Here is a 25,091-nt window from a genome sequence, read left to right as displayed (position 1 = left end):
CCTATCGCCCACACTGGAGTGCAATGGCGCAATCTTGGTTCACTGCAACCTCCACCCTCCAGGCCCAAGCAGTTCTCCTGCCTTAACTTCCCTAGTAGCTGGGACTACAGGCACATGCCACTGCACTTGGCTAATTTTTGTATTTTTTGTAGAGATGGGGTTTCGCCGCGTTGCCCAGGCTGGTCTCGATCTCCTGAGTTCATCTCCTGAGCTCAAATGATTCCCCTGCCTCGCCCTCCCAAAATGCTGGGATTACAGGCATGAGCCGCCATGTCTGGCCATATGTGTCAAGTCAGTAGGTGAAATGATTGAGATATTGTTTCAGTGAAAACTGAGTTGAATGCTTTAGGAAGACTAAATAACAGCTAGAATGTGTAGTGCCTCCTATGAATCTAGAACTTGATCTGATTCCTTTGTATGTATTAGTTTGTGTGATTCTCATAACTCCTGAGGTAGATATACTTATCTCTATTTGCTAGATGAGAAAATTGAGAGTAAATGGTAGAATTGGGATTCAAACACTGGCAGTTTGACCCAGGATTGATGAAGCATCTTGTGAAAAGTTGCTGTCAAATTGTTGGGTAAGAGGAAACCGTAGCCAGGTGCGGTGGCTTGTGCTTGTAATCCCAGCACGTTGGGAGGCTGAGGCTGGCAGATCACTTGAGGCCAGGAGTTTGAGACCAGCCTGGCCAACATGATGAAACCCCATGTCTACTAAAAATACAAAAATTAGCTGGATGTGGTTGTGCACGCCTATAATCCCAGCCACTAGAGAGGCTGAGGCAGAGAATCACTTGAACCTGGGAGGCGGAAGTTGCAGTGTGCTGAGATCACGTGACCCCACTCCAGCCTGGGCAACAGAGTTAAGACTCTGTCTCCCCAACCTCCCGCCCAAGAAAAGACCAACAACAACAACAACAAAATGAGAAAACTGTAGACGAGACTAGGGAAATAGTAAAAATAGTAAATAATAGTAATAGTAAAATAAGTAAAAAAAAAAAAAAGACTCAAAATCATAGTCCATTGTGGGTGTGATTGATGCCAGACACATTCTGCTGTTCAGAAGGTCATGACTCTACATCAAAAGATTCTAGTTAAAATGTTGCCCTGGACCGGGCGCGGTGGCTCACGCCTATAATCCCAGCACTTTGGGAGGCCTAGGCGGGTGGATCATGAGGTCAAGAGATCGAGACCATCCTGGTCAACAAGGTGAAACCCCGTCTCTACTAAAAATACAAAAATTAGCTGGGCATGGTGGTGTGTGCCTGTAGTCCCAGCTACTCGGGAGGCTGAGGCAGGAGAATTGCCTGAACCCAGGAGGCGGAGGTTGCAGTGAGCCGAGATTGCGCCATTGCACTCCAGCCTGGGTAACAAGAGCGAAACTCTGTCTCAAAAAAAAAAAAAAAAAAAAAAAAAAAAAGTTGTCCTGAAGTGATGCTCACAGGGATGGTGTAAGAAACATGGGTAAAGGTGGGTAGGTGGGAGGTGCTGGCGGCCTCAGAACCTCACCTTTGCACAGTTTGTCTTCCACTGCCACAGATGAACTTTGGGTTTGGCCACAGTTTTTGAAGATATGTGCTTTGCTTCAGTTTTTTTTGGGGGGGCGTTCTAAACTTGGTTCCCAAACAGGGTTTGCATGAAAATCACTTGGAGAATTTTAAAAGAGAAACTCCGTCTGATTGGATTTAGGAGCCATGTAGTAGGTTTGAGGAATTGTCCAAAGCTCTGGGTGGGTCTGTGGCATAGCTAGGCTTGAGAGCTGTTGAGTGTATCTGCCTCTGGGGAAACGGTTCTTGAGTGTGCTGGGTGTTGACAATCTTTTTTTTTTTGAGATGGAATCTCACTCTGTCACCCAGGCTGGAGTGCAGTGGCTCAGTCTGGGCTGACTGCAACCTCCGCCTCCCAGGTTCAAATGATTCTCCTGCCTCAGCCTCCCAAGTAGCTGGGATTACAGACGTGTGCTACCACACCCAGCAGATTTTTTTTTATTTTCAGTAGAGATGGGGTTTCACCATCTTGGCCAGGCTGGTCTTGAACTCCTGACCTTGTGATCCTCCCGGCTTGGTCTCCTAAAGTACTGAGATTACAGGCCTGAGCCACTGCCTGGCCCTGACAATCTTAAATGGTTAGTGTGTTTTCCATTTAGATGCAGGTTGACATTCAAATAGAGGCAATATATGACTGGTAAATTGTAATTTTGAAGGGAAACGGTGATCAAACTTGCACTGTTTTCTTTCTTTCCTTTGCTTAAAAAAAGTCTGTTCCCTTAAATCTAGCTTTATATAGACGCTTAAGTCCTTAAGTTCATTTGCTAAAAATCACCTGGGGTAATTGTTCAACACATTCCCAGACTTCTTGCTTGGAAGTTCAAATGTTCAGCCATTCTAGGTTGTGTCCAAGAATCTGTATGTTGAGCAGCAACCTCAGTTGATTCTTGTACTGAGGCAGGTTTGGGAATAAGGTCAGTGTGGGCTGGGGTTTCGATCTTTCTGTTATATTCTGCTGCTTTTTAGCTGTAGGATCTTGGGCAGGAGCATTGGAGCCCGCTTCTTCATCTTTTAAAATAGAATAAGGGTACTTGTCTCTTTGGGAACGAAGTTCAAATTAAGTAATACTTCTAGGCAGTGGTTTTTAACTAGTGGCAGATTTGTCCCCTTCTATTCCCCTGGACATTTTTGCTTGTCACACTGGGAGTTGGGGTGCTACTGGCCTATAGTGGGTAGAGGCCAGAGATGCTACCAAACATCCAAAAGTGTGTGTGAGACAGCTCCCCATAACCACGTATTATCCAGCCTCAGGCATCTGTAGTGCTACCACTAGGCTGGGCACTGTGGTTCACACCTGTAATCCCAAAACGTTGGGAGGCTGAGGTGGGATCCCTTGAGCTGGAAGTTCGAGACCAGCTTGGGCAATTTAGGGAGACCCCCATTTCTACAAAAACTGTAAAAATTAGCTGGATGTGGTGGCATGCACCTATAGTCGCAGCTATTTGGAAGGCTGAGGTGAGAGGATTGCTTGACTCCAAGAGGATGAGGCTGCAGTGAACTGTGATCGCATTACTTGCACACCATCCTGGGTGACGGAGAGACCTTGTATCCAAAAAACCCAAAAATCATGTTTGAGAAACCGTACTTGCCATGGTGAATGTTGGTTGTTATTAAGAAAGTTGAGGCCCTTTGCAGTTTCTTCTCTGGCCTGATGCAGGGGCCCCTCTTACTCCATGATGTTATGGGCATATGGCTCACATCTATTATTGGTAATCAGATTTTTTAATCTCCTTTGAACTTTGGGAGTTGCTGAAAGCACCGTATATACAAGTCTAAAGTTTGTAACCTAAACATTAGCTAAGTAAAGACAAGACTTACAGGGCTGAAAGGAACCCTTGGTCAAATTAGTCCAGCTGTCCTAGGGCTCTAAATGGGTGTAAATACACTGCCTGAGGTGGTTAAGTATTCTTTTGTTAATGATTTCTGGGGAGAACCTCTCCCCTTGTAACTGCTTTTCACAGCTTGGTTGTTTACAAAGTCTTTTGTTTTTACCTGAATAGAAAGCTTCCTTTGTGTTTTGTCTATGAACACATTGCCAGATCCTGCTTAGGCAGTTATTTGTGAAGTGCTTTATCCAATTTGTACCTTATCCAGCCTTCTTGCTAGAACACATGCGTTTCTCAAACATATGCTTGAGTGCTAATAGTTTGGTGCTATGGAAACTACTCATATGTTGTTTGGTTAGTGGGGAATAGAAGTAGTGTGCAAGAGGAGGCTAAGGTGACGCCTGCCTGGCTTCAGCTGGGAAGTTTAGAAATACCCTGATTAAGGTGGATTTTTTTCTCTCTCTTTACTACTAGATTTCTTTTTTTTTTTTTTTTTGAGACGGAGTTTCGCTCTTGTTACCCAGGCTGGAGTGCAATGGCGCGATCTCGGCTCACTGCAACCTCCGCCTCCTGGGTTCAGGCAATTCTCCTGCCTCAGCCTCCTGAGTAGCTGGGATTACAGGCACGCGCCACCATGCCCAGCTAATTTTTTTTTTTTTGTATTAGTAGAGACGGGGTTTCACCATGTTGACCAGGATGGTCTCGATCTCTTGAGCTCGTGATCCACCCGCCTCGGCCTCCCAAAGTGCTGGGATTACAGGCTTGAGCCACCGCGCCCGGCCACTACTAGATTTCTTAATCTGGGAGGTACTTGATGGAATTTAGCCTTTTTTTATCCCTTGAAATTATAAACAGCATTTTGTGTGCTCTTTTTCTTAAACATGTACCTTTTTCTGCTGTCAAAAGACAAAATTTCAACAAATTGAGTGTAAAGATCTAATTGGATTTTATTGGCGATTAACAAATTAGGTAGCACTCCATCTATAAAAAATAGAAAGGTGCCCCTTAGGCATGGCAGGACAGTTGGTTTTTATAAAGTTGAACAGGAACAGGGGAACCACCCAGTACAAAAACGTGGGTTGTTTAGCATCAGGTTACTTGAGGTTAAATAAACCTCATTTCCTTGTAAGGGTTAAAGCAGAGGGAACCTCCTTATGCTGGCTCAAACTGCCTGTTTAGGGATTTGGGTATCTTATCTCCTGAAGGTAAGGTAAACAATTCAGAAGTTTAGCATGAGTGACTCCATTTTGATTTGGTCTGGTAGGGTCTAGGAGCTCAGTCCAAATCAGTGGCCTTCCAGAAATTCTATTTAACACTGGAAGGGGAGGGTCCATAGTGTTACAAGTGCTAGGGTAACTTTTGGGAGTATTGCTGAATCCTGGGAAGGGCCTGCACCCTAGATCTGATCAATTCCACAGTGTTAGAAACAGACTTATTTTCTCAGAAATTAAGAATTTAGAGAAGTTTAAAGGATACAATTAAAGTTTTACAATAAAAAAGACATGGCTAAAATCCTATTTACCTCTTCTCCCAAGGGTCATTTATGATTTTGGCGTATAAAAAGTTGGTACTTACAAAATGTACATGGTTATGTAATATAGCTTGTGTATTAAAAATTTAATAGTTTTGAAATTTTATTTTATATTGTGAAAGGAAAACAAATCTCTGGAACCCCAGATTACTAACCCAAAGGGAAAAGTCAAGCTGGGAACTGTCAGGCAAACCTGCCTCCCATTTTTTCTTAAATGAGATAGCTACAAAAATAAAAAAGCTGCATACCTCTCTAACAATTTGCCCACAGGAAATTCCGAGATTGGTGGCGTTCAGGGTGTTATGGCTGTAGGCGCCAGGCCAACCCACAGGAAATTCCTTGTGGACAAAGGAGACAGAACTGAAAGCCATCCCTCTGTTGACCTGAGACAAATGCATATCTGATTGCTGCTGCTTCCCTGTTGCTTCACTAAGCCAGACTGAGTCATAAATGACTATTCCTCTACCCTCCTCTCATGGAACTTGTGTATTCAGTGAAAGGCTATCAGAGACTTAATGCAACCGTTTGTCTATTATCTACCTAACCTATGACCTGGAAGCCTCCTCCCCTGCTTCTAGTTGTTCAGCCTTTCCAGATCAAACCAGTGTGCATCTTACACAGATTGATGTCTCATGTCTCCCTAAAATGAATAGAAACCACGCTGTGCCCCACTGCCTCGGGCACATGTCATCAGGACCTCTTGAGGCTGTGTCATGGGCACGACCTTAACCTTGGCAAAATAAACTTTCTGAATCGATTGAGCTCTGTCGCGGATACTTTTGGGCTCACAATATTTACAGATCTAATTCAGCCCTAATCTAGCTGCTGCCTTTGGTTGCATAGTGTGAATATTTCACGTTTTATTTTTATATTTTCATAAATGGATATGTGGATTCTTTGTTTTTTTTTATGACCAGAGCTCTGAATTTTTTTTTTAATTTGCCTCATACAAGTTTGAATTGCAGGATTCATACACATTTTAAGGATTACTGGTTATTCTTACCATTATTTAATATTATGAGACTTTAATTTCTGCAAAGTAGATGAATGCAAAATAACCCGTTATAATGTTTCCCAAATTAGCAATGAAGGTTAGTTATTTTTAAAAATGAGTTTATTGGCCATTTCAATTTCTTCTCTGTAATCGCATATCTATTTTCTTTGTGCAGTTTTTGGTTGGATTTTTGATAATGTAGTTAGTTGTTCATATGTTGTGTATCTATATCGTTTGTTATGTGTAGATTGAAATTTCATTTCCCGGTCTGTTACTGTCTTTTAACCTTGTTTATAGTAATATCTTATTCTGAAGAAGCATAAGACTTGAACTAAAGGTGGAGATGTTAAAGAACTGCATTCAGTATTCTTTACTAACAAGAAATTTGTGACTTATTAAATGTCTTTGCTTTTCCATCTTTTAAAGACACATAGAAGTGACTGAAAAGGAATAGTTACACATTAACTTTGATTAGTTTAATCTGTTCAACTGAAGAATATGTGTAGACAAGGGCAGTGATATAGCGCTGATACTTGATAGTGTGGATTGGGTAATTCAGACTGTGGGGTGACATCTTACACACACACACTCACAGTCTTGGGCTTTGTCTATAGGTAAGGATTAGGAGAATTTTTGCACATGCCTGATGCATTAGTGCTCCATAAATATTACCTATTGTATCACTCACTGGTAGGAAGTAAGGAAGTTTTATGGAATTTCAGTGTAGATTGCTTTGTGATTTTTTTTTTTTTGGGGGGCCACATTTTGCTTTCACCAACAAAAACACTAACCTCTGCCAAGCAGTTCGGCCATTTTGAGTTAGGAAAATAAACACTAAAGTGAAATGGCGGCTCTTGGGCGGAGCTGCCACGGCTTGCTCCTTTTAAGTGGAATGTTGTTGTGCTGCCCTCTTGTGGCCATTTGGGAAACGGCGATTAAAAATGGAACGGTGACTATTAATAGCACTCCGTTTCAAAGTCTAGTTCCAAGAAGGTTAACCACTCCATTTTTACCTACTTCAGAAAGTATTTTGAAGAGATACCAAATCTTTTTTATCCATAAGCAAAAGGAAGTGGTAAACCTTTTTCTTATAACCATTTATTTTTTATTGGGATCTGAATTCTCAGTTTTGACTTATTCCGTTATCTTTGTATTGTATTTTCCTTTAAATTAGTAAATCAAAAATTATAAAACATGTTTTTAATTTAGATGTTGAATAATTTTCAGATAAAGTTGTTTTTTATGAATATGCTATGTATATGGTGGATAATCATTCCTGAAAATTCAATGTTTAATTGCCTTGTTACTAGTAAGCCATTGGTAGTCAGGTAATTTTATTACTTTGTTATTTAGATGAAAGCTTAAAAGACTCCACCCACTATCTCAGTTTGACCCTTTTTATTTGTCTTACGGGCTTTCTGCCTCCTCTACTAAACCAGCATGAAAGCTACAGCTTAGTATTGTATTTACTATTATTATTAGGTATTAATGGCAGTTTTACATAGTCTTTTAGGAAATGTCTTTTTTAGGAAATAGACTTTTTTTTTTTTTTTTTTTTGAGGCAGTTTTGCTCTTGTTTGCTGGGCTGGAGTGCAATGGTGTGATCTCTGTTCACTGCAGCCTCTGCCTTCCAAGTTCAAGCAATTCTCCTGCCTCATCTCCCAAGTAGCTGGAATTATAGGCATCCATCACCACACCCAGCTAATTTTTTTTTTTTTTTACGAGATGAGGTTTCACCATGTTGGCCCAGGCTGATCTCGAACTCCTGACTTCAGGTGATCCACTCACCTTGGCCTCCCAGAGTGCTGTGATTACAGGTGTGAGCCACCGTGCCCGGCTATTTTTCTTTATTTTTAGTAGAGACAGGATTTCGCCATGTTGTCTAGGCTGGTCTCAAACTCCTGTCCTCAGGTGATCTGCCCGTCTCAACCTCCCAAAGTGCTGGGATTACACACGTGAGCCACCAAGCCTGGCCCATAATTAGACTTTTAATGACCTAAATGTGGAGATATTTTCAGTTTTGTTTTCTATTTCCAGTTTAGTGAGTACTCCTCTTATAAGAAGTATGAAAATTAAGTATGAAAAGAAGTATAAGAAGTATGAAATTTGTTAAGGCTTTTTTTTTTTTTCTTTTAAGTATTTCTCCTCCTCAATATTTGTATTCAGTCTTACATCTGATGTTCTGGTTCCAAAAAGAATTTAAAAACACTTTTTAAAAACATTCAAATCTTTGCTTGTTTTGTGTAGGGTGGGGTGTATTTACAGCCCTTGCCTTTGATTTGACTCTTATGGTTAGATTTGTTTTAGACAGTTAACTAGTTGAGACATTAAAAATGCTTAAAGTATGTAATGAGCTGCTCTGAATTCACTACTAAGTTTCAGTCATAAAATGTCACCATTATCATTCCCTGAGTGCATCTGCCTCCCTCAACCCTAAAGGTAAATACAGTTGTGAATTTGGTGTTTATCTCTTCTTGGGTTTGATTTTCATTGTTGTTATTTTTGAAATTACTCAAGTGATCCATGGAACTCACAAGTATACTTCAAATAACCTATCCAACAGAGTAAATCAGTGTTAGCAATGTGGTGATTAAAATGCATTTATACACATTTATATGTGCTGACAGAAATACGGCTGTTTTTGCTCCCCCCACCGGTATTATTGTAGGCATTGCTACATTTCTAGGAATCACTCTCCTACACAAACTCAGAAACACATAGCTGCCCAAGAAAATACATAGAAAGATATTTATGGTTACAGTGAACAGTTTGGAAATAAAAATATTCTGCTCCTAAATACAAATATTCTTCTCAGAAATACAGAAATATGGAAAGTGTATCAAGGATATTTGCAACTTAGTGGTTAAGTGAAAAATCTGAAAATAACCTAAACGTACCATTAATAGGGGAATGTTACATAAAATGTAGTGAATTTATAGTATAAACTAGTTAAAAGGGATGCGATATGCATCCATATAGATACATCCTGATGCAGGCATGGCGTTCACGGCATTCCATCTGCAGTGCTTACATGTAAACATATCCTGATGCAGGCATGGCATTCCATTGCATCCCATCTGCAGTGGTTCCCACTTTTCAGCACAGAGCACTAAACATTTCTAATTTGCTGGACTGTTACAGTTATCTTCAGGAAACTAATACTGCCTTTTGTGGGTCTTTAGTTGGTAAAGATTTTGTCTTTTCATTGCTGGAGTTTTTTGTTTCCCAGGAGTGTATAGACTTGTCCTGGGACAGTTTTATTGGCGGTGATTGCCAAAACATGATTCTGTTCTTAAATTTTTGTCTGGAGTTAAACATAATAGTAGTTGAAAAACTAAATACCTTGTTTCAAAGGGGAGGCAGACTGTACATTCTAGCAAAGTCAGTGAATCCTTCTCTAATATACCAGGCACAGCGAGCATCAAACTTGCTTAGTTTGCAAGTTTACTGGAGAGTTGACAAGTGGCCAGATTATAGTATGGGACAAGTGGAGGCACGGCAGTATAGATGTTAACAGCTGCTGGAGTTCTGGAGCAAGTCTTCTAGGTCAGCATATGTGTCACTGCTAAAATTATGGAGAGCCAGCAGGGCATGGGAATTGAAGCTCAGACTCTGAGGTGTTTCTGATCTCTGCCTGATTGCCATCTCGGTGGTGGTAACTGCTATGACAGATGTCAGTATTATGGAAGTATCTGATAGGTATTGAGCTTAGGATAGGAGATCAAAGGATGTTTTTCTGGAGAAGGTGATCCCTCAGGCATCAGAATTAGAGAGGTATTTAGTTTGCTGTGTCAGCAGTGGATGCAGGAGCTGTAGGGAGCAATGCTAGGTTACTCTCTGGGTTTGCTCCAGTGCGACTGGAGCAGTGGGGGTGAGGGAAGGAATGATTAAGTAATGTGCCTTGAGAAATTATCAGAGGCCAGGTTTATAGGGCATGCTGAAATTGGATATTACCAATGACTAGAAGACCAGGGTGCCTGGGAGGTGAACAGGCCTTCAGCTGCCTTTGCTATGGGAATACAGTTTCCAGGTACTGCCTCATCTAACATCCCTTTCAAGTAGACTGCCCTTTCTATTAAATAAATCCCTTACTTGCAAGGAAATTCTAGAGCTGTCTCTCTACCTGTCTATGAGCAGAGGAGGCAAAACTAATAAATTCCAGCTAGTGTCATGGATTGTGGGGTAAGGACTCACTAATGGGTGTTAGCTGGGGAGAATTTTGTGTTAGAAGGACCTCAGCTTGGCTGTGATATGTTCAGATTTCTTCTGTTTGGGTAAGGCTTTGGCATTTATAGGGCACTGGTTTTATAGCTGGCATTAGATGCTTTCACGACACCACTGGTAGATGTCGCATAGGTTGACAAAGGTTAAAAGATAACACAGGTCTGAGGCGATCTAGGACAGAAATGGAAGCTATGGATGCCAGAGCCCACATCTTTTCTGTGTTACTGTCACCATCCAGCTCTCCTCTTTCTTTTTTCTTTCCTGATGACAACCTGCCTGGCCACAGGTGTAAAATAAGTGACTCCTGAGTTACCTGGACTAGTCAGCTTGGCCTGTGCAAAGGGTTAAGGAGTCAGTAATTACAATGAGGTCTTGAAAGTGTTGAGCCACTTGTCACGGGGTGCCTCTTTTGGGACCTTGTGTAACAAGGATAAGATTTAAGAATGTTTTCTGAGTCTCTAGTATTTTGGTCCCCTGTGGTAAAATAGAAAGAAATGGGCTTTAGATCCTTACTTGGATTGGTGTTCTGGCCCCCTCACCCTCTTCCTCAATTTCTAGTTTTGTTCATTGACCAATTTACATAAAAGATTTCAGCTTTTTCATCCTTTACATGGCAATAATAATGCCTAATAGGATTGTTCTTGGGAATAAGCAAAATAATATAAAGTACTTAGCCTAGTGCCTGATACCTATTATGTGATCAGGAAGTTATGTGCTTTTTCCCGTCTTTCTCGCCTTCCCAATGTCGGGACACCCCCCCATCACCCCCCGCCAAACCCCTGCTCTTCCATTTTTTCTGCATTGCTTCCTCATGGTAACTGAAAGCCCCTCCGTAGTGCAGTGTGCTGTGGATCGCATGGTGTTATTTGTGTCAGTTCCACTTTGTAATGTATTGCCCTGTGCGTGCTCTAGAAGATGTGGTGATGGTAAATACGGAACTTCCCTTTACCCTTTCAGGTCTTGTGCCACGTGTCTTACCTCCTGGCTTCTGAACTGAGAGCCTTTTCTGTAAATGTTACTGTAGGTTCTGGGTTGTTCTTACCTCACCTCCTTTGTACTGTTCCCTACCCACTCAGAGCAAAGAGAGGTAGTTTTCAAGCAAAGCAGTTGAGTGAGCAGTCCACCTCTTGCTGTAGAGTCCATTCACTTTAGGTCTTTCCTATTCGGAGTATCTCCTCTCTACCAGCATGCCCCTCAGTTGCTTTTTCACCATCAGAGGCGGATGGAGATACTGCTTTCTCTGTGCTTGAGGTTGCTACCCTGTCACCCCTCAGTCTCTCTGGTTTCTGTTTTGTTTTTTTAGATGTCATCTACCTATTAGATTGCTGCTCCCTATCGATGTTTGGAATGAAGAAGGGAAGGGAGAGGCGTGGAGGCCAGTAGCAGTCTTTTATTGGATTGGGTGTCCTCATTAACATCAGAGTGCCCTTGTTGTTTACTTGTTTCTGTTAAGTCTATTGCTTCTGGAACTCACTGCAGATTACAAGGCAGGACCTCTGGATTGAGGTTAATGTGTATAAATTTTTCTAAACCTCCCCAGATGAGTTTAATTTGCTCCTATTAGTGAGAACCACTGATTGGATAATTGCAACCAGTTTGCATTCTTCCTCTTTAGATAATGTGCTTTGTATTTTTTTGTTTTGGTTTTTGGAGACAGGGTCTCACTGTGACACCCAGGCTGGAGTACAATGGCACAATCATGGCTCACTGTGGCCTCGATTTCCTGGGCTCAAGTGATCCTCCCACCTCAGTCTCCTGAGTAACTAGGACCACAGGCGTGCACTATCATCATACCCAGCCAATTAAAAAATTTTCTCGTAGAGATGAGTTCTGCGTATTGTCTGGGCTGGTCTCGAACTGGCTTAAGCAGTCCTCCTGCCTAGGCTTCCCAAAGTGTTGGGATTATAGGCATGAGCCACTGTGCCCAGCTTGGTTTTGTTTTGTTCTGTGTTTGGTTTTTTCTCGTTGAGGGGGAATGATACTTAACAGAAAGACTTAGTGGATTCTTATCTATCTGGTTTCAAATCATATTGTGTCAACTAGGTGTGAGAGTTACTTAAATACGTCTGAGCATCAGTTCAGCCTTATTTGAATGAAGGGGACAGTAATATCCATGTTCAGAGTTTCTATCTAGAGCCTGTTCATACAAATCACCTGCTCCGTGGCATCATAGAAACACTCAGGAAATAGTAGCTATTGGGTATTTTGAGAATGATAGCAATAACATTATTTGCAATGTAAAAATATAAATGTGAATTTGAAGATTTTGGTCTTATGTTACCAAAATTACTATCTGCAAATGTTTTACCATGAGAATCTTTTTTTAAAGCAGATTCATGTGGCGGTTCTTAAATGTTTTTAAATCTCTCTCTCTCTCTCAAAATAAAAGTCACTCAGCCTCTGAAGAAGCTTCGGGTTCAGACTCAGGCAGTCAGTCGGAAAGTGAGCAGGGAAGTGATCCAGGAAGTGGACATGGCAGCGAGTCGAATAGCAGTTCTGAGTCTTCTGAGAGTCAGTCGGAATCTGAGAGTGAATCAGCAGGTTCCAAATCCCAGCCAGTCCTCCCAGAAGCCAAAGAGAAGCCAGCCTCTAAGAAGGAACGGATAGCTGATGTGAAGAAGGTATCTACTTTGCCCTACAGTACAAATGTGCTGCTAGCCTAGGACAAGCTAGCACCTCTTTATTGCTTATGAAAACTCATTAGTATATCTTGATAATGAAACCTATAGCCACTTTTTCTAGTAATAACACAGTAGTATATTTAAGGATACAGATGAGGACTTCTTTCTGCTCTATTAAGGAAAAATTACCTGAACCATCTAATTATAGGAAGGAAAGACACATTTTTGTATGCTTAGTTTTTAACTTTATTTATTTATTTTTGAGACAGAGTCTCACTCTATTGCCCAGGCTGGAATGCAGTGGCGCGATCTCAGCTCACTGCAACTTCCACCTTCAAGGGTCAAGTGAGAGTCTCCTGCCTTAGCCACCCAAGTAGCTGGGATTACAGGCGCCCACCACCATGCCTGGCCAAATTTTCTATTTTTAGTAGAGAAGAGGTTTCACTATGTTGGCCAGTCTGGTCTCATTCTTCTGACCTCAGGTAATCCGCCCGCCTTGGCCTCCCAAAAGTGCTTGGATTACAGACCTGAGCCACTGTGCCCGGCCTGAAGTACACTTTTAAGATTAAAGTGAGCAGTTCCAGAAAGTTAATAATGTGTAGTCATGGACCTACATGCTAGTCGGAATGATTGGACTGTGCCTTTGATAATGGTTGTCTTAAAATGAGAACTTCGGAGGAAGGCTCTTGGTTTTCTGTATGCACATCCTTTTCACATGGTAGCTCCCTGCCCCGCTCCAAAAAGCTTATTACTCACGTGGGAGTACTCAGTAGTGAGTAACTCCACATGGTAGATTTTGGATGGAAGAGTTGGCTTAGATATTATCAGTCTCAAAAGGACAAATAAGAACACAGGATAATTTTAGGATGTAAGCATTATAATATGTGCTGTAATAAAGTCACAGTAGTTGAGCTAGAGTACCTGGCTGATATCTTGAAGTGTAAAACTAGTTGATGTCATAACATTGAAATGACTCAGCCATCCCAGTTAATAAGGACTCCGTGAAAACCTGTGTTAAGTAAAAACTGTCATAGCTCTAGCAGAGGTCCAGGGTTGGGCATGGGTACACAGGCTAGAGTAAAGCGCTCTTTTCCTCCTTCCTTTCTCTGCCAGGTTTTTTCAAAGTATTCTGTATTTACTGCCTTTTCCTTATTTCCCACCACTTGGTTATTCCTAACTCCTTCTGGTTGGACCTTTTGTCCTTTAACTCCAAGGTGATGCTAAGGCCGTTACAGAATCTGTGGGTTACATGATTACATCGGATTCTAGTTGTAAAATGCCTGTTCCTGGGCCATCTTCTTTCTTTTGAAGCCTTGATTTTCTTCAGCTTACTTCAGCGTTTTTATGTTGTTGTTGTTAAAGTCACTGTTGGTGATGTCCTTTCTTCGTGACATTTTTGGATCATTTTTCATGAGGCAGGGTTTTGCTCTGTCACCCAGGCTGGAGTGCAGTGGTGCAATCACACAGCTCACTGCACCTTGATCTCCTGGGTTCAAGGGATCCTCCCACTGCAGCCTCCCAAGTAGCTGGGACTACAGGCACGTACGGACACACCTGGCTAATTAAAAAATTTTTCTGTAGAGACAGGATCTCCCTGTGTAGCCTAGGCTGGTCTTGAGCTCCTGGACTCAAGCCATCCTCCTTCCTAGGCCTTCCAAGGTGCTGGGATTACACGCCTGGCCCCACACTTTTAAATGCAAACATTTCACAAGTCTCAGCTGGTGGCTTTTGTGCATGTTCTGAGCCTTACCTTTCCAAATATTCTCATGATATTAACTGTCATCTGTGATTTGATAACCTGTAGCTCTCATCTCAGCTTTTTAAGCATTTCTTCTGTGTGCTTAATTTCTGTTATACCTTTTCATGTCAGTGTTCCACAATTCATTAAAATTCCTTTTGCTTATAAGTGATTCTGTTAAAGAATACAGAATATACTTAGTGTAGTTATTTCTGGGGAAGAGAGTGAAAATAATTTTTCTCCTCAACTAATCTGTCCTTTAAACTTTACTTTTTACATCACCCATGAGGATTGTTACTACAAAAATCAGGTCTTAAAGGCAAAGGGCCAATTACTGCTACTGAATAAAAATAGATGTGTCAGAGAAAGGGCAGCAGTGGTTCTCACTCTGATAACTTCTAGCTAAGTGTTAGAAATGCCTTATCTGTATTTATCTGGGATGTTACATGACCTGAGGAACTTAAAAATATAAATCTCCGATTCTTATTTAATTAGACTTAGTGGGGCTTTGCTTCTTGTATTTTGAGTTTCTCAGGTGGGTTAGTGCAGTCAAGACTGAAACTCAGCACAGTAGGGAATTAAAAATTTATCAGTAAATACTTTGTCTTTAGTGGAAACAACTACTGTCCTTGCTATATTATTCAGCTGTATGTTTACATTGTAATGATTGGTAAACTGTATACCATATCGTTTTATAGCCATTAAGAAATGAAGACATTGTTAAACTAAAATTTCCTAGGATAATATGCCTATTTTCAAAAAATGGTGCTTTATTATCTCATAAATAAAACTAGCAAAACAACTCTTTTGATATTTGGTTACTTGAATTCTCTTAAATTGCAATAAATGTTGAGTAATAAAAATAGTAAATGAGGGTCAAGAGGTTTAATGCATGGTCTCTTAATTTTACAGATGTGGGAAGAATATCCTGATGTTTATGGGGTCAGGAGGTCAAACCGAAGCAGACAAGAACCATCACGATTTAATATTAAGGAAGAGGTAAAGAAAAAATATTTTAAGGGCATGCATTTAAACTCCCTACGTGACTTCATTCTTTCTGACTCTGATACGTAAAAAAGACTTCAGGCATGGAGGTTAAACGACTCTAATCTCAGCTTTCTATGAACAGATACAGTGAGGCAAGAAGATAATAATTAAATAAAAGAATCTAACCAGAAAGATCATATGATAGTGAAGTTTTTAGTAGAGTATTATATAGCATTGGCTTCAAAAAAATTTTTTTAGTTGTTTCTCATAGTGAAAATTGATTGTAGCAAAAAGTTTACTTTTTTAAGCCCCTAACTTCTAAATCTCCTAGATTTTTATTAAATGGGTAACTTGTTTGGTAAACAGAGCAATGGAAATAGTTTTGGATTTATTCCTGAAAGAGGAGGGAATGCTTAATTAATTTATCTTATTTTATTTAACATCTTAAATTTGATTTTCTTGCTCATTTTTAGTGTGAGATATAATAAAATGAGTTTCAAACATATTTACTCTAATTGTGAGAGATTGAATAGATTGGTGATTTTTAAATTGGTATTCTGTGCTGGGCTTGGTTGTCTGTAGAATCAGACTTCTTTCACCTTTTCTCAGTTTGTGTGATATTTTTGTGGATTCTTACTCAGAATTAGGTTTATAGGCTAGATCCTGAAGAGATATTCTTTTGTCTCAATGAAATGTCCCCTTTCTGCCTTCTTAGGAGGACTTTGCTATTCTTAGCTATATAATGTACTTCTGATGGAGGTTAAATATTGATAGCCACAGGTCAGTGAGTTGGGTGTGGGTTTTTCAGTAAACGTACCTTAAACTGATTCACCCTATAATCTGCACTACAGTTGTGATGTTTTGAGTGACCTCTGAGCTGCTTTGTCTTTGCTTTTGTTTCCCATAGTGTCTAGCACTGAGCCATATTTGTTAAAACCTATCATAGTTGTAGAAATATTTTCCTCTTTTATGTATTAATTAACACATTTTCTGTAGGGTACAAGATTAACAGCAATAGGATTATTTTACCATTTTGTTTAATTTTGGGGAAAAAGAGCTATTGAAATGTCTGTGACTGTAAACCTTCCTTGGCCTAGTGCTGTTAGCAGAGCACTGTTGGCTTATGAGTGAACGTACTCTTAAATGAGTCCAAAATGAATATGCCAGTAGTTGGTGCCTTTAAGGCACTCTGACTAAATGTTGTGGCATTTTTATTTGGTATTCTACATCTGCGGTATCCAATATGGTCCCCACTAGTCACATGTAGCTTTTAAAATTCACCTTAGTTAAAATTAAAAATTCCATTTCTTAGTCACACCAGTCATATTTTAAGTGCTCAGTAGTCACATGTGGCTGATGGCTGCTGTATTGGACATTGCAGATACAGGGCATTTACATTGTTGCAGAATAACAGAGATACTAATTTTCAAATCAAAAGAAGAGGGAGTTCCACCAAGCAAGTGCTTAGGTTTCTTTCTATCCGAAAGCTCATATTGAATAATGGTATATTGAGTAGATTGTTGAACCAGGAGATAGTGTTGTCCCGAAGAACTGTGAATTAAAGTCTGATCATTTTTCCCCCCTCACACACTGAAGGCAAGTAGCGGGTCTGAGAGTGGGAGCCCAAAAAGAAGAGGCCAGAGGCAGCTGAAAAAACAGTAAGTCTTTCATGGGGGAAATGACTCACTCTAGTCGTTTCAAACTTGCCAGCATTTCTAGGAATGCCTTCATTGTGTCTTTAGTCTACTCCAGGTGCCTTTGTCTGCTTCTGTCTTTCTTGTTAGCTCGGGTGACCTACCCTGACCTGTAGCAATAGCAGCAGCAGTGTTGGAGACCCAAGATTCTTAGTTTAACATGTGGAAGGGGTCCACGATACGCGGGCCATTGCTTGGAGTAAAGCTCAGCTCCTTCCATCGGGTTAGCCCAATTAGCCCATTGATTTTTTTCCTGAAAAATATGTATATATAACAAGTATATGGATATTTGGTATTGCAGTAAGCAAGGAACAAATTTAGATTTGCCATTTTTTGATTTTCATTTGTACTTTGTGTTAGCATGGCAAAATTATATTGACTGGGCATTCATTTGGGTAAGAAGTTACATATTATTTCTGTATAATTTTAATATTGCAATTCATAAACCAGAAAAATTTAATTCATGGACATAATATGAAATTTCTGTATAACATAGATTTATATGTTCATTTTTTTTTAATTTAAGAAGTTCTGTTTATATGATATAATGAAATTTTTTTCTTTTGAGAATTAATTTTTTTTAAAGTTAATTTTTGGAGAGGGTATGGATCCCATTGACAATCTGAATTCTGTAACTCCTCTCAAAAATGTAGATATTCAAAACTTTACACCAGTTCAGGGGTTCTCATGTTAAACAATTGTCCATGGCTTCTATTAAGAGCACTAGGTACGTATTCTCTGTTGTAAAATATTATTAATCTTTAGCAAGTGGCCTAAGGTAAGTCATTTGAGATTTTAAAACCCATTTCTTCATCTCCAAAATAGAATAAAACTTATATTCTGTCTACCCAACAAGTTTATTAGAAACTGTGCTAAGATTTTATGACATTAAATAAATGTAGAGTATTACAGAGCCTCACAGAAAAGTCAGCTACTTAATATTGTCCAGCTGGGGTGCCTCCTATATTCATTTGTGTTTTGGTGAAATAGTAACTGTAAGCATACCTGTACTTCTTGGCATCTTAGAAGGCTTTTGTTCTACCCCAGTCTTGTGGTCTGCTTGGGATACTGTTATCTGCTTACTAGTCTAATGGTCTTTTCCTTTTGGGTGTCTTTCCTGAAATGTCCACCTTGATTACACCCTGGGAAATCCATGCATGTAATTGTTACTTCACCATCTGGCTACATTCTTTTGGTCTCTTGATTGCAAGTTAAACGGTGCTATGCTTGAATTTTGACTTACCATTTTAATGGCTTTATTTTTGTGTGTGCAGAAGCCAGCATTTTTTTCAGTCACTGTATAATAGATTGCACTTACTCTGGTCACTGGCTCATATTCTTGTCAGTCATTTTTATTTTTGAGGCAGGGTCTCAGTCTTTCGCTCAGGCTGGAGTGCAGTGGCTTCATCACAACTCACTGCAGCCCTGGCCTGCTGGACTTTATCGGCCCACCTAAGTCACCTGAGTAGCTGGGACGACAGGCGTGTGCCATTATGCCCAGCTAAGTTTTAAAAAATTTATCGTAGAGACGGAGTATCACCATGTTTCCCAGGCTGATTTCAAACTCCTGAACACAAGCAGTCCTCCAGCCTCGGTCTCCTAGGATTACAGTTGTGAGCCACTGTGGCCCGCCACTTATCAGTCTTAAGAATTCCCCAAAGTTGGCAACTGTTAGTTGCATTTATGGGCCTTTCTTTTTCTGACTAGAACCTCTTAGTTCGTTGCAGAGTGGGATCCGTGTTCTTTCTCATGTTGCTTTCCTACCCAGGGCTCTTCCATGGGAACTGAGGTAGTTCCCCTCGTGTTGGTGAAAGGCACTTCCTTTCTGCTGTCCTCTGGGCAGCTGGTGAGTACTGTGGATTTCCAGGGAGCTCTTCTCCTGAGTCACCAGTTTAGATTCCTGAAAGATTAATTAGAGGAGGTCTTGTAGCTGCTAACGCTCAAGTTGCAAGGCACAGCACGTTAGGAGGCTTCCGTGATCCACGCTGAACAGGTGTGACAGAACCTCACATGTGGGCGCCTGCGTTTCAGAATTGACAGAGACTCCCTCAGAGAGTGAAAGGTTTGAAATACTGGCATAAAAAAATGCTTTTCTGAAATCCTGCAGATTTTATTCACACATTTTAGAGTTTTTAAAAAGGAACAATTTTATAAAATTAGTTTAAAAAAATTAATTCCAAATTTTAGGAAAGTTGCAAGAATAAAAGTGTAGTACTAAGGACACCTTGTATGCTTTACCCAGATTGCCTTTTTTCCTCCCTTTGTTTTATTGTTGTGAGTGCTACTTATTTAAGAGAGACGGTCTTGCCGTTGCCTAGGCTAAAGTGCAGTAGTGCAGCCTTGGCTGTCTGCAGCCTCAACCTCCTGAGCTCAAGTGATCCTCTTCCCTCATCCTCCCAAGTAGTTGGGATGACAGGTGTGCACCTCCATGCCTAATTTTTGTAGAGATAGAGGCCTCACTATGTTGCCCTGGCTGGTCTCAAGCTCCTGGCCTCAAGTTAACCTCTCACCTTGTTCTCCCAAAGTGTTGAGATTACAGTCGTAAGCCGCTACACCCTGCTGTGTATATTTAATATATACACACACATAATGGTTTTTATGAACTGTTTGAGACTGAAATTCATAGAATTTTACCTTTTACCCCTTTACCTTAAATACATAAGGCATATTTCTTAAGGATATTCTCTTTTATAAGCATAGTACAGTACAGTTTCAACTTAGATTTAAAACATTGCTGATGTACTTTTTTTTTTTTTTTGAGACAGTCTCACTCTGTCGCCAGGCTGGAGTGGAGTGGTGCGATCTTGGCTCACTGCAACCTCCTCCTATGTTCAAGTGATTCTCCTGCCTCAGCCTCCCGAGTAGCTGGGTCTATAGGTATGCACCACCATGCCCAGCTAATTTTTGCATTTTTTTTTTTTTTGAGATGGAGTTTCGCTCGTTACCCAGGCTGGAGTGCAATGGTGCGATCTCGGCTCACCGCAACCTCAGCCTCCTGAGTAGCTGGGATTACAGGCATGCACCACCATGCCCAGCTAATTTTTTGTAATTTTAGTAGAGACGGGGTTTCACCATGTTGACCAGGATGGTCTCGATCTCTTGACCTCGTGATCCACCCGCCTCGGCCTCCCAAAGTGCTGGGATTACAGGCGTGAGCCACCACGCCCGGCCAATTTTTTGTATTTTTAGTAGAGATGGGGTTTCACCATGTTGGCCAGGATGGTCTTGATCTCTTGACCTCGTGATCTGCCTGCCTCAGTCTCCCTAAGTGCTAAGATTACAGGCGTGAGCCACCACACCTGGCCTCTGATGTTCTTTTATTCATATTTCAGTTTTGTTAGTTGACCCAGTAAAGTCTTTCATAATATTTTTCCATCTCTACTACAGGATCTAGTTGAGGGCCAGTTACTGCATTTAGTTGCATGTCTGGTTTCTGTAATTGGGAGCACTTGCACAGCCTTCTTTTGCTTTCAGGACATTGATGTTTTTGAAGAATGCAGTCTTACAAGGGCCTGTGTTCTTTGGAGAATTATAAAGAGACCAATTACCCAGTCATGATGTGTATTAGGTGTTTTTTTTTTTTTTTTTTTTTGAGACACAGTCTCACTCTGTCGCCCAGGCTGGAGTACAGTGGTGTAATCTCAGCTCACTGCAACCTCTGCTTCCCGGGCTCAAGCGATTCTCCTGCTTCAGCCTCCTGAGTAGCTGGGATTACAGGCACATGCCAACATGCCCAGCTAATTTTTGTATTTTTAGTAGAGCCGAAGTTTCACCATGTTGCCTTGGGTGGTCTTGAACTCCTGACCTCAGGTGATCCACCTGCCTAAGCTTCCCAAAGTGCTGGGATTACAGGTGTGAGCCACCGCACCTGGCCTTTTTTTTAAAATGAAAGAGACGGGGATCTCACTTTATTGGTGCAGATATGTGGTCAACCTTGAACTCCTGGGCTCAAGTCATCCTCTTGCCTCTCTCCCCAGTAGCTGGGACTACAGGCATGTACCACCAGCTGTGTTCGTATTTTTAAAGCGTGGAAGAAGTTACACAGCACAGGCTAGGCGCGGTGGCTCACGCCTATAATCCCAGCACTTTGGGAGGCCGAGGCTGACAGATCATGAGGTCAGGAAATCGACACCATCCTGGCCAACATGGTGAAACCCTGTCTTTACTAAAAATGCAAAAATTAGAAGGGCGTGGTGGCACATGTCTGTAATCCCAGCTATTTGGGAGGCTGAGGCAGGAGAGTCACTTGAACTAGGGAGGTGGAGGTTGCAGTGAGCCGAGATTGTGCCACTGCGCTCCAGCCTGGTGACAGAGTGAGACTGTCTCAAACAAAAAAAAAAAAAAGAAGTTACACAGCACAATGGACCTGCACAATATTTAAATTTTTTTTTTAATTAGTTGGCATCATTTAATTGAGAGACAGTGCGTAAGAATCTGTGTTTTCAGCTTCTTTTGAGAAAATGTGTTAATACTGGCTCACATAACAGTGACGGACTAGGAGTTCTCCATTTTGCCCTGTTTGCAGTTCTCATCTGGCCCCGGTGATTGTAATCTCTGATTTAGAGTCATACAAACAAACAAAACATTGAATTTAATTTAACCAACTCATGCTGTTTTGGTTAAACTCTTTTTTTCTTTTCTTTCATATATTACTTATTAATGTTATCCAAATTTGGGCAATGTTGTATAAGATTTTTGTTGACTCATGGTCCTGGTGGTTTTATTATGTTTTTGTGTTTTGAGAAAGTGTTTTACTCTTACCCAGGAGGGAGTGCAGTTACAGTGGCACATTCACAGCTCATTGCAGCCTCGACCTCCTGAGCTCAAGTGATTCTCCCACCTTAACATCCTGAGTAGTTGGACTGCAGGCGCATATCACCACACCAGCCTACTTTCTTAATTTTTTGTAAAGGCTGCGTCTCACTATGATGCTCAGGCTGGTCTTGAACTCCTTGGTTCAAGCCATCCTTCCACCATGGCCTCCCAAAGTACTGGTATCACAGGCATGAGCCACTGTGCCTGGCCCTTTTCCAGCGTTTTGAATTGGAGATTGTCACAAACCTGTAACAGTGGAAGGGAATCCCTATTAGCCTCAGATTTCTCTTGTTCATTCGAATTTTTTATGAAAGGCGTCCTTTCTTGGGGAAATCTACTGAAAATTGAAGAAACAAAAGTAAGTACTTTTCTCTTTTCCAGATGTCTTTTAAGTGGAAGAAAAAGGAATTTTCTTCTTAGAGATCGTTAATAGCAGCTCTTACCAACCCTTGGTCAAAGTTTTGGCTCATGATATTTAAAAGTTGCTTTTGTGGCCGGGCGCGGTGGCTCACGCCTATAATCCCAGCACTTTGGGAGGCCGAGGTGGGTGGATCACGAGGTCAAGAGATCGAGACCATCCTGGTCAACATGCTGAAACCCCGTCTCTACTAAAAATACAAAAAATTAGCTGGGCATGGTGGCGCGTCCCTGTAATCCCAGCTACTCAGGACGCTGAGGCAGGAGAATTGCCTGAACCCAGGAGGCGGAGGTTGCCGTGAGCCGAGATTGCGCTATCGCACTCCAGCCTGGGTAACAAGAGTGAAACTCCATCTCAAAAAAAAAAAAAAGAAAGAAAAAAAAAGTTGCTTTTGTTCATTTCCTGCTTTACAGTTGATTAGATTTGATTTGTCTGTCTTAGGATTTGTGTCTGGCCAACCGCCTTTTTCCAATAAAAGAAGAAAACTGTATACATTTAACTTGATTTTGACTTTTTCCATGTCTTTTCACGTTGCCTTGGGGCCTCTTGGCTAAATCTTGCTATTTTTCTCCCTAATTCTCAGAATTCTGGGGAAAATTTAGTTGAGTTTTGTATTTTTATGGAATCTAGGGGATTCTGACAGTGGCCTCTTAAGGTAGATATTACAAGTTTCCTTGGATACATAAAACACTTTACTTCCAATCTGGTATCTTAGACTGTTCTTTATTGTAGCCTGACTTAAAATGTATGGCTTAGTGATGGAGTCTTCATTAGATTTGCCAGTAATCTTATTTGCCATAAGAGGCTAGTAATGTAGGAGAGGACAACAGTTTCCCATGCGGGAAAGCCTTAGACATCAGTAGGGTTGGGAAGTAATTTCTTTGTTACTGATCAGTCACTTTTTTTGCTTTACTCATTCTTCGGAGTGACTTAGTATTGCTAGTCCTTACTATCTTTTTTCTTGATCTTGAAAATTAAAAGAAAACTTGAAAGAATCCAACCAATTTCAAATGCACATTCACACACTCAGTCAGGCCTTTTAAACCTCGAGTTTTTCAAATACTCCTAGGCTGTGTAAGCTTGGCTTTAATGTTTCCTGATTCTTTGGTCCTCAGTGAGTTACGATTGAGAGTTGCAGGGCTGAGGGTTGGTGATATGGCCAAGCAACTCATTTCCTCCCTGCACTTCAGTTTCCTTCTCTGGAAGGAGAGATTTGGACTAGTTGATTTGCTAAGTTGTTTTTTTTTTTTTTGCATTCTTATATTGGGAGATTTTAAGTCTTCCTCTGGAGTTCATAAGTCTATAAATCTGTAATTTACCTGGAAAACTCTAGCCTCAACAACGTCCATTCTCTGTTTGCTGTCTCCTGTACTTGCAGAAGTGGACCTCATTGGTGGCCCTGATTTTAGGTTCTCAATTCCTGGGGGAGATAGGGAAGTTAGAATTTATTAGCGACTGTGGATCTTTCTCATCTGAAGGGATGACTGTATAAGCCCCTTCTGAGGGATAAACTGTTTTGGACTTGCTCCAAGGGAGACTGCAGGCTTGTGCTGGGCCCCGCTTACTGTAGACATCTGCCTTTCTTCCTTCTTAGTGATCACCTTCTATTCCTTGGATTCTTAGCAAACATTTATTATAGCAGGCTCTGGGGAAGCAGAATTAGACCGGTGCCCAGAGTGTATATAAGAAGGTCTTTGTTTTAAAGAGACTGAAGGATGTTAGGCAGTACTAACAGGCCTTTCTGTCTTAGCAGAAGCACTCTACTTTTCTGACTGATAGACTAATTGTGCATTCTTTAATTGATTTTTTTTTTTTAACTTAACAAAGAAACATCTCCATTTGCCTGACTTTGTCTAAACTCTGGTACCAAGATGAACAAAAAGACTTGATGTACCAGGAGCCATCTACTGGGGAAATGCATATGAAAACACGCAGTGCTAGTAGAAGTTGAGTAATGTTCATAAAAGTGCTCCACTGACTGTCCATGGAAGGCCTGAATTGTTTTTTCCCCCCTCAAAGGTCTCTACCAGTTCAGGTATAGGGTGACTGTTGTAGCTTTTAGGAAGGTTCTCAATGTACAGATCAGCCACCTCTTTTCAATACGCTTTCACTGTTACTTTGACCTGCTGTCCCATGAAGAATATTGATTTGACTTTGCAGTTCTGTAGCTGTTGGCTTTAGTATGACCTCATTCCCTATAAAGTGACCCATAGGCAAAATGGTACTTGTTTTATTTACAGAGAAACCCCAAGCACTTGCCTGTAAGTTTTTTCCCCTAGATATTTCACGCCCAGCAGCTATTACATGTTTCTTTCTTCTTCCCTGCAGGTGAGAAATGAGTGAGGTCCCTGCAATATCTTGTTTGATTTTCAAGTAAACTAAAACCGTTTGGGTTAGGAGGATACCTGTAGCTTATGGCTCTTTCCTTCTAAGATCTCAAGAAGTAAAGGAACATCTACTTTATTTAATAATTACTAAAAACCACATCTTTAGCTGAACAGATTATTTAGTTATATGGTAGGTTTACTGTTGAAAAATAATTTAGAGACAGGGACTGTCTTAAATGTATTCTAAAGACTAAAAATACCTAGTATAGTGATTCTCAGAGTTTCTACCCAGTATCATCATTGTTTGAATTTGTTAACATTCATATTTTTTAGGCCTCTCCTGAGACCTACTGCATCAGAAACTCTTGA

General features: G+C 40.8%; 1 protein-coding gene across 2 annotated transcripts in view; it reads left to right on the top strand.

The window, feature by feature from the left end:
- The window catches only part of CHD2 (chromodomain helicase DNA binding protein 2), a 128,265-nt gene that overhangs the window by 10,186 nt on the left and 92,988 nt on the right, over window positions 1-25,091 (top strand). The window contains exons 3-5 of one of the 2 annotated variants that reach the window (XM_021674333.2): window positions 12,512-12,743; window positions 15,394-15,480; window positions 17,065-17,126. In XM_021674333.2, the coding sequence (XP_021530008.2) occupies window positions 12,512-12,743; window positions 15,394-15,480; window positions 17,065-17,126 (381 nt within the window). The remainder of the gene's footprint in view (window positions 1-12,511; window positions 12,744-15,393; window positions 15,481-17,064; window positions 17,127-25,091) is intronic. The other variant, XM_012438638.2, reaches the window with a different exon arrangement.

This window comes from Aotus nancymaae, unplaced genomic scaffold (assembly GCF_030222135.1).
Source record: "Aotus nancymaae isolate 86718 unplaced genomic scaffold, 86718_ANA_hifiasm-v0.15.2.pri h1tg000014l, whole genome shotgun sequence".
NCBI classification, from domain to species: Eukaryota; Metazoa; Chordata; class Mammalia; order Primates; family Aotidae; genus Aotus; species Aotus nancymaae.
Note: the sequence above shows the minus strand (reverse complement) of the source record. Positions and strands in the feature narration are given on the sequence as shown.